The 19,170-nt window shown below is 41.8% G+C and overlaps 2 protein-coding genes across 3 annotated transcripts; one reads left to right on the top strand and one right to left on the bottom strand.

Moving 5' to 3' along the window:
* Positions 1 to 646: 646 nt before the first annotated feature.
* On the top strand, positions 647 to 6,929 carry smpd1 (sphingomyelin phosphodiesterase 1). The gene is made up of 9 exons (XM_010737004.3): positions 647 to 816; positions 1,000 to 1,234; positions 2,363 to 2,683; positions 2,859 to 3,139; positions 3,353 to 3,526; positions 4,440 to 4,611; positions 4,858 to 4,934; positions 5,304 to 5,449; positions 5,531 to 6,929. The coding sequence occupies exons 2-9, from the start codon at positions 1,016 to 1,018 to the stop codon at positions 5,947 to 5,949; spliced, it is 1,809 nt and encodes a 602-aa protein (XP_010735306.3). The 5' UTR covers positions 647 to 816; positions 1,000 to 1,015; the 3' UTR covers positions 5,950 to 6,929.
* Positions 6,613 to 18,501, bottom strand: tpte (transmembrane phosphatase with tensin homology). Of its 2 annotated transcripts, none has more exons than XM_027273440.1 (19): positions 17,842 to 18,501; positions 17,519 to 17,609; positions 16,848 to 16,928; positions 16,710 to 16,757; positions 16,466 to 16,627; positions 15,881 to 16,000; positions 14,377 to 14,476; positions 14,240 to 14,303; positions 14,067 to 14,131; positions 13,878 to 13,938; positions 13,718 to 13,799; positions 13,042 to 13,130; positions 12,854 to 12,915; positions 12,678 to 12,758; positions 8,308 to 8,413; positions 8,127 to 8,224; positions 7,949 to 8,044; positions 7,771 to 7,841; positions 6,613 to 7,688 (listed from the first exon to the last, which is right to left on the bottom strand). In XM_027273440.1, the coding sequence occupies exons 2-19, from the start codon at positions 17,563 to 17,565 to the stop codon at positions 7,583 to 7,585; spliced, it is 1,539 nt and encodes a 512-aa protein (XP_027129241.1). In that variant the 5' UTR covers positions 17,566 to 17,609; positions 17,842 to 18,501; the 3' UTR covers positions 6,613 to 7,582. The 2 variants fall into 2 exon arrangements, with proteins under 2 accessions (XP_027129241.1, XP_010735309.1); XM_010737007.3 differs by having other exon boundaries at positions 17,955 to 18,501.
* Positions 18,502 to 19,170: the final 669 nt, after the last annotated feature.

Here is a 19,170-nt window from a genome sequence, read left to right as displayed (position 1 = left end):
TGCACATTTTTCATGAACATGCTTCATCTGTTGCATCTATCAATGCACTCCAGCCTGTTTTCTTCTTAAACGGTTGAATTGCGACAGATCATCTGAAAAGGTTAGGAATCTCTCCCTCAGAGTTGGACAAAATAGGTGTCCCTAAATAGCATCTTGCAATAGGGTCCCCAAACAGCTAGAAACGGCCCTGTTCAGTGCCTTCGTCTGGAAACCCACATGACTTTTAAAACTAAGGAGGAGGAGGGGGAGATGACGCTCCAATATTTAGAATTTGGGCTGCAGTACCCATTTAACCCGCTAGGTGTCAGTGTTGCTGCTACACATCGCTCCTTTAATTTGGCTGTCACGTGGGAAGGGGTATAACCAAAGATATATAACCATGTGTGGTATAACCTGAGTTCATGACAGCTGTGATAAAGTGTTTATGGACTGAGCTTCTGTGCAGCTCTTTGCTCATTCCTGCTGTGAACACAACAAAGCATAAAGTGTGCAAGTCAGAAAAACACAACCCCCTCTGTCACAGCTAATCGACTACTAATCGACTAATCGATACCTTCGTGTAGTTTGTGTTGCAAGTTGTTCAGAGTGGAGAAAGAAAAAAAAAACACGTCACGTCACGTGATCAGTCAGCTGACTCTTTGTGCTTTTCACAAGCCGGAGCGGTGAGACTCTGCCACCATAACAAGTGCTGAGCTGAATATACGCACACACGCACGCAGGAGTGACCCGTCGACTTTGTGGAAGTGGAAGCGGGGCTGTGTTGGTTCTCCACACCGCGGGGAGAAGAAGCAGACAACGGCGGCGACTTTTTCGAAGGTACTGCGGCAAAAGAGCAGCTAGTTGGCGAATTTGTTGGCCGACTGTTGCAGTTTCGTGTCGATGTCTGTCCCCCCTTCATACGTGTTTGTGTGTGTGAGTCACTTGTTCACAACTCGGGGTGTTAAATAACACCGCAGAGTGTGTGACTTCCTTTGACGGGTTTGTTCTCGTCTTCCACAGAGGCTGCTGACAAACGATGAGGCTCCCCACCCTGCCGCCCTCCTTTGGGCTCCTGACCTGCTGTCTGCTCTTCATGTTCCCGCTGTTCGCCTCCTGTTTTCCGGCGCAGACCCCCGAGCAGCCCAGGCTGCTGTTCGTGGAGAAGTTTAACCGGCCGGGGGTCGGCTTTAACTGGAGGAATGTCACCTGCCCCCTGTGCAAAGCTGTCTTCACCATCCTTGATATCGCCCTCCTGGTAATGTGTGAACATGTTGTGTAGTGCTGAACAATGCCACCATCTACAGATGTATGGTTATAGATCATCTTTAATTCCATAGAATAAAGTAGAGAATAACATTGAATTACATGTTGATGTGTATTTAATCAACCAGTTAGCCCACAATAAAGCATGTGCAGATCTCTGGCTGTATTATTTAAATGCAAGTTTAGTCCAACGGCTTAACACATTGATGACAAGTGCACTTTATTTTACCTTTAGATACCAGTGTTACAATCCTAACTCTGTGGGTGTCCGTCCTGTGTTTCATATCTGCTCCAGATTTGAACAGGTTCATCTCATTTGTCTTATTTTACACCCTGACACAGAGTTTCAAGAAAATCAGGCTATTAGTTTTTCTGCAATCCTGCTGATAAATCTTAAAGGAACTCTCGTGCTTCATGTTGTAACTCCTCCATACCTTTGCAGTAAACGATACGCTTTTCTTAAAACTGAAGTCACGCCACAACCTCCGAAACAAAGTTGAATCAGCCCCGTCTAAAACAAAAACTAAACATTCTAACCTTTTTATGAAGTTTGGAGTCAAGATATACTGTAGTATCAAAATGGCCCTGAGAAATGGAAGGGTAGATTTTAAAAGGAACAAAAAACATCATTGTGTTGTCTCTTCTCTTTGTTTAGTCCAGGAAGTCATAAATTAAATGTTTCTGGCTATAAACTAAACAGTGGGCTAAATGGTTGCATGAATGTCCAGTTATTCAGATTGTATTTAATTGAAGTGAACTCCATCTTTACTGTGAATAACTTGCAAACATTCAAAGAAATGTGGCATGTGACACTAAAGACCAAGATCCAGTTCTTGTTCCCCTCCCCAAAAAACACATCTATTCTTATATTTCCTGGTATTTCTAGCTGATTTAGCATAAAACCATGCTTAAGACATCCTGATCATATGGTCTCTGTTGCCCAGCTGTTGACATCAAAAACACAATTTCAGACTCACTCGATTTGTAATGACGAGCCTTCTTTTGTGGTCTGTAAATGCGGACATTAAACTCATTTTTAGGAAGTATGAGGTTTTGACACCAGTCAAGTGTTTTCGCGCCTCATCTCTAATCCTCTCCTGCCTTTTGTTGCCTCTCCTAGAGCGACGCAAATGAAGAGCGAGTGGCTCGCGCCGTCGGCGAGGCGTGCGTCCGTCTCCATCTAGCCGATGAGCGAGTGTGTCGACAGATAACTGAGTTGTTCAGGGAAGACTTCATCCGGGCTCTGCAGGAGTCCTTACTTTGGCCCTCTGAAGCTTGTGCCATGCTGGTGGGCCCTTCCTGTGGCAAATTTGACCTCTACGCACCCTGGAACATCACCTTGCCAAAGGTCCCTAAGCCCCCTGTTGTACCACCTTCTCTACCCAAACCTGGTTCTCCACAGAGCAAGGTCTTGTTTCTGACTGACATCCACTGGGACAATGTAAGTTTTTGTATTGCCTCAGAGTGGACAGTATATATCAAAGTCTGTGTGTTCAGGTCAATGGGTTTGACGTTAATGATTTACCTGAAAGAAATGTTGCAGTTTTCCCAGGAAATTTGGAACGACTAACCAGAAAACAGCAGGATGATTTTAAAAATTCTATCACCACCGACAGGAGTATGAAGCCGGCAGCGCCGCTGACTGCAAGGACCCTCTGTGTTGTCGTAAAGACTCGGGCTCTCCCAAATGGAAGCGCAGGGAGGCCGGGTACTGGGGAACCTACAGTAAGTGTGACCTGCCTCTACGGACGGTGGAGAGCCTCCTTGTAAATGCCGCCTCAGCTGGACCCTGGGACTGGGTGTACTGGACCGGAGACATACCAGCACACAATGTTTGGTCTCAGACCAGGAAACAGCAGCTGTCAGAGCTTACAGTCATCTCAAGGCTCATCCACAAGTAACTTTTCCATCTTAACCTTTGAGTTCTACATAAGATATAAATGTAATTTCCCCTTTTTATTCACATGTAAAATAGTTGATACTGTATCTAGTACTGCAGATTCACTTCCTGGATAATGATTTTACTGCTTTGATCACTTGTTTGTCATGTGTTACCTGGAATTGAACCAAACAGCAATCGGCTCATCTCCTCCTCTTATCTCCTGTCCAGACACCTGGGACCTAATGTGACAGTTTACCCAGCTATAGGGAACCACGAGAGCACGCCAGTGAACAGCTTCCCGCCGCCCTTTGTTCATGGCAACAGATCCTGTGCCTGGCTGTACGATACAATGGCAGAGGAATGGGCGCCGTGGTTACCCGAACAAGCTTTAAAGACCTTGAGGTTTTTTGATATTCGTGTTTTTTATCTTATATAAATATGTATTTTATGTTCAGGCTTATGTGCACATCAGGCCACCCTGTAGATAAAGACATAACTGCAAACATCTTAAATCCACTGGAAACCCCAAACCACAGAGGCCTCATGAACATGAAAGTATGAGGAACTAGTTTAAAGCCATATTTGAAAGTTTCTGTAAACTTTCCTGGTGTTTGGTTTCAGCTGAATGTGCTCATGTTCAGACATGTATTGTACAATTAATTCTGCAAACCGATCATAAAAGCTTCAAGTCACATCCCACAAAACAAAACCTCAGATGTTTGGTCAGAATCTGCATCAAAGCCAGAAGAGCCCAAATGAATTTAGTGTAATAAAAAAACTCAAACTGTCTTACACCTGTTTTCGTTATGAAATAGAAAAATAGAACCTTACACCTTCTGAATTTAAGCTTGTCTCTAAGCTTAGTTGCCTTGTTAACTCAACAAACCGCTGTTCACAAACACAAACTTTGTAACTATGTTTTTTACTCTGGTAAAATAACTGTTTTTGTCAAAGGAGTCAGGTCTGCTGGCTTTAAAAGAGCATAGATAACCACTTCAGTTCTGCAGCAAAATTGGCTGTTTTTGGAAATTTCTATTAGATACGAATATTTTCATTCTATTTCTGTGGACGCTTCTTGAGATGCCCAACTTTGATTTTATGCAATTTTACTATTCAAAGCCACATTTTTAGAGGCTTTAAAAGTAGGAACTGTCTTCATGTCAGATGTGTGTTCTTGCAGTTTCACTTTACAGTTCACATTTCTGAACAGAAGTGATCACATTTGTCCAAACTTTGTTCCCCATGTAAAGAGTTTGGACTTTCCCCCGGAGCCCATTTCGAGTCCTTCAACTGCATCCTTTGGGTGTCATTTCAGATACGGAGGGTTCTACTCGTTGGAGATTCAGCCCGGTCTTAGGGTGGTCTCTCTCAACATGAACTTCTGTGCTCGAGAGAACTTCTGGCTGATGGTGAACTCCACCGATCCCGCCAACCAGCTGCAGTGGCTCGTCCATATTCTCCAGGCCAGCGAGGACAAAGGAGAGAAGGTGAGCCAGAGCAGCACAAACAAAAGTTAACGTTGGTTCAGTTTGGTCACTTGACAATAAAACCCTCAGTGTGTTTTTAATGAGGCTCAGGTTCATGTTCCACAGCCACAGGCTTCATTATAGATGTGGATAACGACTATGGCTTTCTCATTCTGCTTCCCTCTAGTCACACTGGCACAGAGCAAGAGAGATTTCTTTATTGGTGCAATAATAGTCCTCTATGGTGTCATTTCCTTCTTCATTTAGGTACATATCATTGGTCACATCCCACCTGGCCTGTGTCTCAGCAGCTGGAGCTGGAACTACTATCACATCGTCAACAGGTAGCTCCCGATCATTTAGTAGTGTGTAAAGACAGAAAGTGTGTGCGCAGTCCTGTTGGCTTGCTGAGCGAGACACATGAAGTTCCGTACACTCGGCAGAGGTTTCTACACTTTATAAATACTACACTGCCAGTATTTGGTCATCAACCCAGATGAGCAGTAGTCTGTGGATAATGTTCAGATGCTAATATAATCCAGTTATGTTGTTCACTTATTTCTGGTTTGTTTCACTTCTTCTTTTGTTTGCATGGCCAGATCACATCTCTTTTGTGGTTTTGTAGGACTGCATTGACTTACGGATTGGAAACCTACGGATTGGAATAGAGATGGGACAAGTTGTGTATAAAAAAATTTTTGTTTTGTTTTCAGATATGAAAGTACGATTGCTGGACAGTTTTTTGGTCACACACATCTGGACGAGTTCCAAATGTTTTATGATGAGGAGACCATGAGCCGCCCACTGGGAGTGGCTTTCATTGCCCCCAGTGTGACTACTTACGTTAATCTTAATCCAGGTGAGTTCTGCGTAGCCAACATTTCAGAAGCAGCACACACTTCTTTTAAGAAAGATAAATCATAATGTTTCTCTTCTCCAGGTTACAGAGTGTACTATGTGGATGGGAATTACAAAGGCAGCTCTCGGCTGGTGCTTGACCACGAAACCTACATCTTGAACCTGACCAAGGTAAACCACGGTCCAGGAGGGAAAAGTACTCCAGAACAAAACCCCAAATGGACACTGTTATATCGTGCCACCAAGACCTACGGTCTGACCAGCCTGTTCCCTTCTGATTACGACGGGCTGATCCGGGCATTTATCAATGACAATCAGGTCTTCCAGAACTTCTGGTACTTACAACACAAAGGACACGTGTCCGAGCCTTGCATGGAGACATGCAAAACCTCAATACTCTGCTTTCTGAAAAGCGGGCGTTACGATGAGCTGGAGCAGTGTGACCAGTATAATGGTTTTGGAGGAAACTTAGTCCGGGCCGCCAGAAACACCCTTTGTTGAATTGAGTGTCTGGGTGAGGGGATTAGCAATATGACCAAATATGAAATGGAGTTTATTTTTCCTGTTACTGGTTGATCAGTGAGGATTGTTGCATTTGTTTGACATCAGAGATATCACTCATTACTCTGACCGTTTATGTGGATTGTGTAAATCTGTTGTTAACAAAGAAGAGTTCAGTTTTGCCTTGTGTTCTGATGTTTTACAAAGACGTCTGATTGTGATTCACGACATGCCTTGAGTTTGTCAACTGCTGTTTTGCAATATTGTGTAAAGACTGTCAAAGTGTACTGAAACATCCTGTTTGGCAGTTGTGTTGTACCGGATGCCTTTTGATCAGGGAGAATTTTCAACTTTTAAACCCGTATATAAATGCTGTTCAGCTACAGGACAGCTAGATCCAAATATCCCATTTAATCAAATCCTTTCTTGTGACATGTGACGGAAAGTTTGAATTCAAATTGATCTGATCCCACAATGCAATGTGAAGGTGGGCCACTTTCTTTGTCGATCTGGTGAAATACCGGACCTCAGCTATCACTTCTCAGGTTGGAGTTTTGCAGAGACTTGTCACGCCTTTCGCAGCATCTTCACTTAATTGACCATCCTTAATCAGCTCTGTTATGGAGATTTAGGTCAGCTTGTCAAGTATTTTTCCTGAATGCGAAGCACCATCTGCCTCCTGAAGAGGTCTCTTTAATGACTAACAGTATTTCCTAATGAGGTTTACTTGTGTCTGCACTTTAATTATTTGTTTAATGTTTAGATTTGATCAGGTTTAACTGGAATCGATGTGTTACAGGCAGGGGGATGTTCTCAGATGTTGCCCTTTGTGAACTGCAGTGTAACTTTAGCATGACAAATAATGCAACTTGTAAAATGAGCAATAATTGTAAATAAGTGCATAAATTATGAATGAAAGATGATCTGATACTTGATGTTTGTTGTGAGGGGAAAAAATATTAAATGCAAACCTAAAAGTACATTTGTTTTTGTGGTAATATATTTATGAAATTTCTTAAGGTACATTTAATCAGCCTCGTCTCCTAATTGTCAACATTCATATCAGATTAAGATGTATAGCATATTTACAGTTTACAGCTCAGTGCTTTTATAATAATTCATGATTTCATAATCAAGTCAGACAGAACAAGGTGGAGCGGTGTAACACAGCTTATTGAATACATTTGCATGTATCTATGGTGTTGTGTCATCGTGTTCTGGTAAACTGCTGTGTGGTTTACATTTCCGCCTCATTTTCTCACCATATGGTCAAAACCACTCGTGCATATAATGGCAGCAAGACATCAGGCGCAAATGTTTCCTCTGATTCTTTGACATTTTATTTAAGGACAACCGAAAGAGTCAGCGTACATACAGAGATCAACTGATTCACTACAAGACATGACTAGCTCTCCACATACGCCTCATTAGAAATTTCAGTTTAAGTGCCACGTCAGTGACTTGTCAGAGCTACACAGTATGACTCAGTGGAGGAGCCCACTGCATGCCACAACATTTGAACATGTCATTTTATGCCACTCATTCATTGAGTTAGTGTTCAATCTACCAATCCATCATTAACAGTCCCACTGTAACAAGCCATTTCATCATTGTTGTCTTTTTAAAAGGACTTTTATTCTGGTTCTGAGAAGTGCATAGTGACACCAAAATCCTCCTTGTACAGGTCCCAGGTCTTGGGTTTGTGTGGGTTGTCCAGCTCCTCCCTAGGTAGAAACAGCCTGCAGAGAGTTTAGAGGTCAGAGGTCATTTAATGTCAGAGCAGAACATGAAACCTTTTGAGTCGACAAAAAAAAAACGTACTTGTTATCCTCAACGAAGGAGGTGTTGAACCAGAAGTAGAAGGGAACATCTTCGTATCCTTTTGGCAGACCCTAAAGTGAGAAATAAAATCGTGAAGATGAATTAGAGGACGACCACCAGCCTGCCTCGACACATGGAATTTGAAGAAAAAAAAAAAGGTATAAATGCAAACACTCACAGCACTTGATTCAAACATGACCTTCACATCGCCTTCAACCACAGGCCCATTCTGCAGGCTGATGACTGCTGCATTGCTGCCCACGTCGGGGAATACCTGAAAGACGGCACAAAGGTGTGTTCATCACCTGTTAACCAAAGAATCTGTGTGACCTGATACGTGCATGTGTGACACTCACTGTGCAGTTCTCCTGTTTGGCACACACACACTGGAACACCAGCTCTTTCTTCACAATTACCTTCACCTTGAGATCGCTGCCATTACCTTTACCCACACCTGGGAGCACGACAAAGCAGATATTCAGACAGGCACACACAAAGGTATGAATCAGAGGGCTCTGCTGGTTTGGCGAGTTTTACCTGCTATGGAGTGGATGCGGATGCTCTTGATCCTGAGGCTTTTAGGTGGGGGCAGCTGTCTGTTGAACTTGCTCTTCATGATCTCGTAGTACCCCACGTACCGGCTCTGTAAATCACACACAATCCATTTTAAGTGTCATATTCAGGACTGAGGACAAATCTAATTCTATACAGATTACACTGCAGTCATACGTATGTACAGTATGTGTCTATATATTAAATGAAACATACTGCATGTACAAAATAATATTATATGCAGGATATATGGTAAATTATGAAACCAGATATTAGATGGTAACTGGAGCTATTCATTTTTAATAACGTTCTTCTCAATGTTAAAATAGATATGCCATTATATAAAAAGACTGACAGCTGATAACAGTGTGACTCCATACACAGTTTTGTTGTTCACCACTGGGAGGCACCAGTCTTCCATTAAATCATTAAATGACCATGCTGTGTCACTAAAAATGAAGGAAACATGTTCTACTGAAATATGAGCTTCTTGACAACAACACTGCAACTCAGTGTGTTTCTTCTTTTGAAATTTGCCACACAGCCTGGAAAGTCTGTTTGTGTCCCGCACACTGCCAGTGACGACACTGCCTAGGTTTTAGCCTATGAACTATATTAGTCTCAGATACACCAAAATGAGTGACTGAGTCTGGAGTCCCCCATGTTTATAGCTAATCAATTATATCATATAATACAGGGGTGTCCAATACTAACATTTTAAAAATAAAAAAAATAACAATAACAGTTAGAACCAATTCTGCCTTTCTGAAGTCAGATAACAGAATACATTTTATGGAACACGTTAAACTTGCATGAAGTTGGTACAAATCTGAACCTCATGTTCATTTAAACATGACTTGCGTGATGCAAAGTCTGTTAACATTTCAGTTTAAAAAGTATCACTCTTCTCTTTCACCAAATCATTCACAAAGTGATATTTTGTGTCACATCGTCAGGTACATAACAGCAGCAGTCATGTCCTTAGAAGTTAACTTTAAGCACATTCCAATGCTTCGTTATGTCTAAATCTTCCAGCCATACAGTATTCTCGTCCTTTGTTTATTTGGCCAGACGATGGTGGATCATCTGGCTTTAACATTACTGTCTTTTGAAGGGCGTTAGCCCAGTTTTTAGTTAGTGCTGAAGCCAGTGTTAAATTTATTTTATTTACCAAATGTGTCATGTAATTTTACTGGGAAAGCTGTCTTCATGATGATTGCTTGTAATATTTGCTGTTGGAAGTTCTAAAGTTAGCACCAAATTAAAAGTTTGTCTGACAGCATTGAAAATATTCTTAATATGGTGTACACTGACAGATATTGATTATTGTGTGACAAAATATATTTTTCTACTGACCCTGCCCGCAGCAGTGCATAGCTCTACTTCTCTACTGTAGCTAGAAGTAGATCATACGACCCACTTCAAAATACCACAGCTATACATTTGAAGGTTCCATATGTAAAATTCTGAAAAAAACAACCTTCCATGAAGACTGTGAAATAATTAAATATTTGAATGATAGTTGGGATATTATCATCTAAATTCAAATCCTGAAACCATTTTAGGAGATGTATTTCTGTAATGTCATCCAAAATCGAGACACAGACTTAAAAATGCCCCAGGTCCCAACCAACAACTGTACAAAAGCTACAAAAACTTCAAAATACAAATTATAATAAATATAACAATATCTGAACAATTTTTTTTTTTTAGGGGAAACCAGAGCACCTGGAGAAAAACCCACAATACTTGATGTTATTTTACTCCTCCTCCCTCCTCCTCTTCCACCTCTTTGGTTTCCTCAACCCCAGAAAGTGACGGACTCTCTTCCAGACAGAGGGTGGTTCTGCTGTCTTCTGTGGAAGATTTCCTTCAGCCGCTTTCTGGCATTCAAGGGCCGGTGCAGGACTGATGGTCTCCTGCTGTTCGCCCGGCATTTCCTCTGGAACCTCAGCCTCTTTTGTTGGTTCAAAGGGCTCTGCATTAGGCATAGATTCCTGCGGCTTGTTGCACTCATCCTCACAGTCGTCATCACGACTGGTGATTTTTTGGGGAGCCTCTCTCTCATCCTTGAGCTCGTTGGAGAGCTTCAGGTTGAGTGAGATCTGAACACTGAGCTGAGTTTTCAGCTCGTCCAGCTCTCTCCCAAAATTTTTCTCCTTCTCAAACGCATTTTGTTGCAAGACAGTGATCTCTTCCGCCATCTTTTGACAGAGGGCTTCCTGCTCAGTCCTCAAGTTGTGGATCTCATGCTGAAAGATGTCAACTTGTTCTATCACCATCTTGTTCAGCTGTTTTTGTAGAGCCTTGTTCTTCTCTCTCTCCTGCTTGAGTGCAGTGGTGGCTTCATCAAAGTCAATTTGCAGTTGTTTCTTCTGCAAGATCTCGTTATCAAGATCACGCTTAAGGACAGCAGCCTGCTCTCTGTTTTTGAGAGCATCATCTTCACACCTTGCAATGAGCAGTTGGTATGAAATGCAGAGCCGTTCCAGTTCCTCTTGGAGATGCTTGTTTATGTTCTTCTCCGCCTGGAGCTCATTGGTGAATGTCTGCTCATTGACGATGTGAGCCACTTGCAGCTCCACGTGGTCCACTTGGGGTAAACCCTGTCCAGTAGTAGATGGTCTCTTTTCTGAGCAAGCTTCATAAAAATGAAGACTTGGCTCGTTTAAGTCAGCTTCGATAGCTTGAGGGTCTGACTTGTCATTCTTTTCATCTGACTTTGGTTCTGAGTCTAGATGATTCAAGGGTGAAAAAGTCATGCACTGAAGTGCCTCATGTGGATATGAGCTGGTGTCCATGCTTTTTTTCTGGTGATACATTGCCAGAAACGGGTTATTTAAACAGTCCCTCGGAGTAAGTCTCGTTTCGGGATTCAGATCAAGAATTGACATGAGGAGGCTTAGGAATGCCATCCTATCGCGATACTCAATGTCGCTTTTTTTGGCTGGGTATGTCTTTACTGCATCCTGCAAATCCTCAACGAAGTCGAAAAACGTGAACATTATTTGGGTTTGGATGCCTGTCACCTGTGTGAACTCTTCTGGTGACCTCAGCCTAAAGCCTGGATTGTAGGGGTCCTCATTGAGGCTGAAATATGCCCAGCTGTATAATCCAGCACTCAACAAGTCGTCTTCAGGCTGACCCAGCAGGTGCACCATAGATCTAATCAAATTATATGAACATTCTCTAGGGAAAAGCTCCCTACCAAAATACAAGAATGCCATAACGCATCCCACTCCCCACATGTCAACTGCTTCCGTCAGGGGGAGGCCTAAGGTCACCTCTGGAGCCCGAAATGAAGAAGGCTGCATGATTGTTCCAATGCTCACTTCGCTCACCCGTCTGGCCAGACCAAAGTCAATCAGTTTGATTTTAAATGGCTGGTCATTATGGTTGACCAGCATTATATTGTCAGGCTTTAAATCCGTATGGATGATACCAATACTCTTTATAACATCAAATGCTATCATGAGCTGATGGGTTACAGGACGAATTTCATTAAGATTTAAAGGAATCCACCTTCTCTCTTCCATGAGGTCCCAAAGGCTCCTGTCCAGCATTTCAAAGGCCAGACAGGAGAGGTTATTGAACATGAAATCCTCCATGAAATTGACAATGTTGTTTTTGTCTGGATCAAGAGTCCTGATTGCTTTTAGCATGTTTATCTCCTTTCGAATGACTTCTGAGACATTTCCATCGTCTTTGTGGATCTTCACTGCCACGTGACTGCCTGTTGTTAAATTGATACATTTGGCGACTTTTCCAAATGATCCCTCACCACTGAAGTCTATAACCTGATAGCATGTGGTGCTGCTGTATAGTACATCATGCTTCTGTGTGTGTATCCCTGTGTGTGTGTGTGTGTGTGTGTGTATCTGTGTGTGTGTGTATGTGTATCTGCGTGTGTGTATCTGTATCTGTGTGTGTGTGTGTGTATCTGCGTGTGTGTATCTGTATCTCTGTGTGTATCTGTGTGTGTGTGTATATGTGTGTGTGTATCTGTGTGTGTGTGTGTGTCACCACCCTCTCTCTGTTACTCAAACTGGACACAAATCAAATTATTATTATTTTTTTTTCTGTGATTATTTTGCAGTGTATGTTTATTTGTACTTTTCTTTACAGTGCACTGTGAAATGATAATAAAGAGATCTTAAATCTTGAATCCTTTTTGGGGAGCTCTCCATGATTTTGATTTTGACTGCAGTACTAATGTTTAACCTCTAGATATCACTGTTACAAGTAGTTACCCATTGTTCCATTTATTGTAGTCCTGAAATGGCAACACTTCTGAATAATTACGTCTATTAAAAACTTGTCTTTGTAACGTTGGACCCCGAGTATGTTGTTCTTACCTGAGAGGGAGTCTCCACTCCCTGAAACTTGGAGCTCCGACTCTTGTCTGTCCTCCTCTCACCAAAATACTCCAGACTGTCCTGGTGGACATACAGAAACGAATGTAATGAAGCAGTCCTGTTTCATAATGTTTTGTTAGTTCGTTAACTCTTGCATGAACTCATCTCAGACATACCTGTGCACTCTCAAACTGGTCACTGTCGATAAACCAGGTGCACACCATAGTACCTGTGCGACCTGTGAAAGCGAGCAGTAGCAGAGCAGTTTTACCTCGTCAGCAGACATTTTCAAACGTACACCAGACTCATGTCTTTGTACGACTCAGATTATTCATCAAATAGCAATGAAATGAGTAGGCATCACCTTTGCCTCCTTTACAGTGAATAGCAATGATGTTTTGGGGGTCAGCAGACATCCACTCCCTCACGCTGGCTGTGTATTTCAGCATGTCCCTGAAACAGATACAACAGATACAGTACAGCACACAATGATACAAACATTGAGACAAGCTTTGCAAAAAATTGTACACCCTGTAATGACAGTTAGTGATGTGTCCACGAGGTGAAAGGTTTATTGAAGCTTGATCAAGGAGAATGGAGGATTTATCATTATGCTTGTCATGAGATGGTGCCGCCTCAATTTACTCAGGATAATGTCACATACAGTGAGGTATTTGTAGTAGGTAGTTGGTCATTAGTCTACAATTAAGGAAATGTGCTGACCCTCAGTGGTCCGACATCGTTATTGAACTCCTACGATATGTACCCATCTCTTGTGTCTAGAGACAGTCCTATCTGACCCTGGATAGGACTCCTCTGACCTTGGTTACCATAGTAATGATCAATGAGTCAGTGTCCTCAAACAATTAAAGAAGTAACCTTGACCCTGTGTAACCCCACATGTGGCGTGTCTGAACAGAAAACTTCCTCATGTAAAAAATCTTTGCAGTGCGTCCACACTTGATTGGTTCATTATGGTTGGGTCAATATCATTACTTTAATAACAAAATAGCCTTTGTGCAGCAGAAACTGGTACTCACTCCAAAGAAGGGACGTTGTGGTCGTCAATGAACACCCGTTCAACTCGATAGTGGAAGAACTGCGGGTCGTAGCCTTTCTCACCTGAAAACAAGACATCGACACGGTTTGTGCACAGAAACAGGAATGCGGTTCATGTGATGGGAGGAGGTGCCAACTTACTGCACAGGTTGTAAACTTTATAGTGGCCTTCATGTTTAGTGTCCAGGAACCTCGCCACCTCCTGCACAGAAAGACATGGTGTGTTCGATGTGTAATGAGATTAAAACCATGCAGAGTGTCAAGAGAGTTGGACTCGTGCATATTGAGCTGGATTTTCATGTGCATGTATCCAGATTGTTTCAGACTCACCTTGATCGGATTCCTGTAGAACGACTGCTTCCCAGAGGAGGGGAAAGACATGGCGATGACACGGTCTGGATAAGTGGGTGAAGATCGCAAACAAATGCTTCACTTCTTAAAAGGGTGTTATTTTTGTGTCAGCAATTTTAGATGCATTTATCCAACTATGGTGTGACAACTACCTGTGACATAGGTTAGGTCAAGGTCAAATCCATCCTTCTGATAACGCCGCTTATTCTCAGAGACCTAAGGACAATAACAAATGATCAGGATGTAGTAGACATCTTCTTTACTTCACTATGTTAGGTGATGACCTTACCATCCTCCTGGTGACCTTCTCCAGCTCTTTCTTCTGAGCTGCCAGTCTAAAAACCCTCACCAGGATTATTATTCTCAGGAAACGAAGGAACGACACCACCCTGAGGAATGAATGAAAAATATATACTTCTAAATCATTGGACAAATGTTCACATCTTAACGCTACATTTAAAAGTGAATGATGTCTCTATTATTCATGTGGCACTAAATCACACACCAGCAACTATCTGACTGATTTTGGTGAACCTGGATCATATTTTATGGAGATAATGTTTTCTGTTTTTCTCTCTGATCCGGCTGCTCCGCCTCAACTCTCTGTGATTTACAGAGTCTCCTGATGGACAGTGAAGTTAACTGCTGCCAACTGTAGCTGCTGTTAGCCACTGTTAGCTCAGTTTGTTAGCTATGTCACCTGGACCGTGAGCTCAGAGCAATGAGGGAGTGTTTGTGGCGTTTGGGAGCACTAGGAAGAGGAGGTTTTCAGGCCTGGGGTGTGGGAGAATGCTGAGACAGCCAGAACTGGGCAGATGGGTAATGTAACCAGGCTCAGCAGCCTCTATGGACATAATGACAGAGGTGAAGAGACCAAAGAGGATTCAGACGCAGGGGGCTCAGAAGAGAAAAGAAGAAGAGTGAGTGAGCAAGACACTAGACAAGAGTAAATCTGGGACCAACCTTTAGTGGTTGGTGAGAGTTTGGTGAAATACAGACACTGAGCTGGGCTGACTGCTGTTATTAGCTAGCTAATATTAGCTAGCTGCTATATCTTGTGTTGTTGACCTAACAACAACGTTCACGTTGTTGACGTAATCACGTGTACTCATATTTACCACAGTGGCATTACACTCTGAAACTGGGCGTGTATGACACTTTACATACTGCGGGGTTAGAAATCAATATTAGAATACTGATCGGTATTTTAAGATGGCAGTATATTCTCAATGCAGCTTATGAATGCAAAATAGTCAAGATTTTTGTCCCTGGCAACATAGGGACTCTTCTGATCTATCTTGATCATTCAGTCTGAGGTTAGATATTATCAATGAATTACTTCCTCTTGATATCAACAAAAAAAAATGTCACAATTTCACAATATCATTATAGAATAAATCCTCTGGCTCACCCACATTATTCCTGCACAGAGCCTTGTAATACATTAACAGTAAACAGCTCCCAAAGGTAGTATTTGAAGTATTTAAAGGGTACATCCAAACTGATCCACAGTTTTAAAGGTCCTAAACACCTGCACAGTTGTTTTCAATCAGCCTTGATGGTTAGACCCATAGTTAGGCAAAGCTAATACAGAAATGACACAATCTTACCAAATTCTCTGTGTGGACTAATAAGAAGGACACAGGTGTACATGTTAGTTAAGCACAGTTTGTACAGTCATATCAGGTTATATTAAATTAAAACACCCGTGTATGTGTCGAACATGACTGCATGAGCCATTTCTAAACACATTACACATCAGTCAGCTGGGAATACACAGGGAAGGCGTGTACCTGGGGATGAGATTGACTCCTGATAGGTCAGTGAAGGTGTAAATCATAGTGACCACCAGCGTGATTACGACAACACAGGCGTCCACGATGTTGAGCTTGGCGCTGAAGTAAACTTTGAACCTGAAAGTTAGTAAAACACATGTGATGATTAGCATGCTGCAGAGAAAGTCTGAGCAGTCTGAATCATGTTTCCAAAGACTAGCCCAATACATGCCATACATTTCCTGTCCAGTTTCCTCTTCACAACTTCCTGTTTAACAGCTAATCACTATTCATTTCTGCTGACACAGGACTCTGGGAATGTTTGCACAACTCTTTTAAACTTTTCTTGCTCTCGCATTCACGAGAAAGCAGTTGTGTAATGGTTACTGAAAACTACATTACCATACTGAATGTGGTTTACAGTATCTAACAAAGTGTCAGCAAATAATTAACATGACCGCAGGGTGTAAGAAATATATAAAGATGCAGTGGATTGCATGAGTGATACTGCAGCCACACCTGATTTACAGTAAGACAATAACCACAAAGAGTTTACAAAGACTGGAAGAGGTTAGTAGCGTGACTTCTCGTTTTCTTACTCACCCTTCCACATAGACCCGTAGGAGGACGTCGAGGAGAAAGAAGAAAGAGATGGTGAGGGACACGGCCTCTAAGGCATCTCCGAGCCCTCTGCTCTTGATCGGCAGTGCGAGGTCCACAATCACCAGCACGATGTCAACAAAGATCAGCACCACTCCAAATATGCTGCAGGAAAAAGACAGACAGCGTGGTCAAACACTGACAGGCAAAGGGAAAAGACCATCATTAGCAATCATAGACGACTCACCGAAACCCAAAGGACATAACAAAAGGTGTTATCTTCTTCCGGATGTTGCTGCAAAGGAGGGAAGAATGTAATAATTTTTGAGTACTTCAAAATAAAGTGCAAAAATATATATTTTTTAAAAAAGCTGTAGAAACTTACTGATACATCGTGTCTGGAAGCACACTCTCATCTTTTCCATCGTCGATCTCCACTTTAGCATCTTCCATCTTTGCAATATTCCTAATATATAGACAGACATGCATAAACATGATAAACACTGACAAAAGGCACCATACTACATATGAAGTAAGAGCACCAGACAGATTAAATATTAATGTTTCTCACTCATTTACACCTGAATCTTTTAAAAAGGTGCAGTGTGTAGAATTTTAGAATTTGATATTAAAAAGAAAGACGAAATTTGTCTTGCAATTTCACAATATCATCATGGAATAAATCCTCTGGCTCGCCCACATTATTCCTGCACAGAGCCTTGTAATACATTAACAGTAAACAACTCCCAAAGGTAGTATTTGCAGTATTTAAAGGGTACATCCAAGCTGATCCACAGTTTTAAAAGGTCCTAAACACCTGAGCGGTTGTTATCAATCAGCTTTGCTCTCTGTGTGGACTAATAAGAAGGACACAGGTGTAAACAAATACAGGTGATAAGGAGTCAGTTAAGGACAGTTTGTATAGTCTAATAAGGTCATATATATAGAGAGAGACATATAGACTACACATGCATAAACATGATAAACACTGACAAAAGGCAGAATACTACATATGAGGTAAGAGCATCAGACAGATTAAATATGAATCTTTCTCACCCATTCACACCTGAATCTGACCCTGGACTGAAATAGACAGAGGACATGTTGTGTGTGTCTTCCTCCTCACTTTGTCCTGAACTTGTAGTTTCTACAAATATGAAGTGGGGAAAAATGATAACAGTTCAGTGTTATTCCAAAAAGTTACAATGTAAAAAAAAATAAAAATAAGTAAGAAGACAGACACGTCTTTTCACAAGAGAAACCTTTTAATCATGACACTTCTTATCAGCATCCAGGAGCCCGTTAGAACAGCGCTCTGATAAGTAAGAAACTAGCCATTTTTGGAGAATTCAATTACGTGTCACAATTCATCTTTTTACCTCTGTGAAATATGAAAACAAAGCAGCCGCTTCCTTCCCTCAGCTCCCTCCTCTCTCCTCGGACTGCTTGTTTAGCCGCTGACACCAAATTAGCACCCTAAAAAACGACTTACCGTGAAGTGTGTCATCCGTGAAATGATACAGGAGTTTGTCTTGTGACTTCACGCGAAGACAAAAAGGAAAGTCGGTTCAAAGGTTAACCGGGCACTTTTTTTTTTCTCTCCATCCACTACTCCTCACCGTGTGTGTGTGTGTTTTTTTTTTTTTTTTTTTTTTTTTTTGCAAACGTAGCGGTTTCGCACTTCCTGGAGCTCACTACAAAAAAAAAACAAAAAAAACGTTCAGTCTGTTTTTCCTCGTTAGTCTCTTTGACTCATCTTTCCTCCTCAGACCTCTTTCACACGGCAGCCTGACTGAGTTTGACCGTAACCTTCCTCCATAACTCTCACGGACCGTTTGAAACTAGCAGCGTTAGACTACAAAGTGTGTGAGCAGGCTGCAGGCTGCAGCAGTCCTCTCCTCTCCTCTGCTCTCCTCTGCTCTCTAACATCTGGTTTTCATTGAACGTACATTCCCAAACGCCAACTGTCCTGGTTAGTTTAAAGACTGAACGTAGCTGCAACGTATCATGACCGCATATTGTGTCGAACCTGAGGAAAGCATACATTAACCCTGAAAGACACTGCACACAGAGGCATATACTAACTATTTTCAAAGTCATGGTAAAAAAAGAAAAAAGAAAAGTCACATACACAGGGCCGGTCCTAGGCGTTTAGTGGCCCTGAACAAGAAGACACAACTGCTACTTTCTTTCTACAAACAGAAACATTATTTTAAAAAAAAGTTATTATTAAAGTACAATGTCAGCCTAGAAACAGACGAGAGGGAGAGAGTTCTTATCTGAATTATTTGGTTTGGATTAGTCAGATTTTTTCTCGTTTATTATGTCAGAATTGCTGTGGACACACATACTAACTTAAAGGTCCAGTGTGTAGAATTTAGTTGCATCTAGAGCTGTGATTGCTGCATTGCAATCACCCTCACCTTCCTAGTGTAAAGGAGAAACAACATTTAAAGGCCCTATCTAGAGTTAGTGATGAGTTTTTCTGTATTAGGCTTACTGTAGAAACTTTGTGGTTCGACATGGCGGCCTCCATGAAAGAGGACCCTCTCCCACTGTAAATATAAAAGGATCATTTTAAGGAATACAAATAAAAAACATGCATGAAAACATAGTTCTGAATATTATATTCCATGTCTGGCTTATTCTGAAAATAAAAGCCCCAAATCTTACACACTGCACCTTTAATATTTACTGAAGTCTGCAAA

This window comes from Larimichthys crocea, chromosome XXII, assembly GCF_000972845.2.
Source record: "Larimichthys crocea isolate SSNF chromosome XXII, L_crocea_2.0, whole genome shotgun sequence".
NCBI classification, from domain to species: domain Eukaryota; kingdom Metazoa; phylum Chordata; class Actinopteri; family Sciaenidae; genus Larimichthys; species Larimichthys crocea.
The sequence above is the reverse complement of the archived record's forward strand: the minus strand, read 5'-3'. Positions and strand labels throughout refer to the sequence as shown.

Excerpts from the sequence above, each read along its gene's own strand:
- smpd1 (XM_010737004.3), top strand. The coding sequence starts at position 1,016 with ATGAGGCTCCCCACCCTGCCGCCCTCCTTTGGGCTCCTGACCTGCTGT. Across the intron at positions 1,235-2,362 it reads TCCTTGATATCGCCCTCCTG|AGCGACGCAAATGAAGAGCG; the intron begins GTAATGTGTGAA and ends TGCCTCTCCTAG. Across the intron at positions 4,935-5,303 it reads TACTATCACATCGTCAACAG|ATATGAAAGTACGATTGCTG; the intron begins GTAGCTCCCGAT and ends TTTTGTTTTCAG.
- tpte (XM_027273440.1), bottom strand. The coding sequence starts at position 17,565 with ATGTCCTCTGTCTATTTCAGTCCAGGGTCAGATTCAGGTGTGAATGG. Across the intron at positions 16,929-17,518 it reads TCAGATTCAGGTGTGAATGG|GAATATTGCAAAGATGGAAG; the intron begins GTGAGAAAGATT and ends TCTATATATTAG. Across the intron at positions 7,842-7,948 it reads TCATGTTTGAATCAAGTGCT|GGTCTGCCAAAAGGATACGA; the intron begins GTGAGTGTTTGC and ends TTCTCACTTTAG.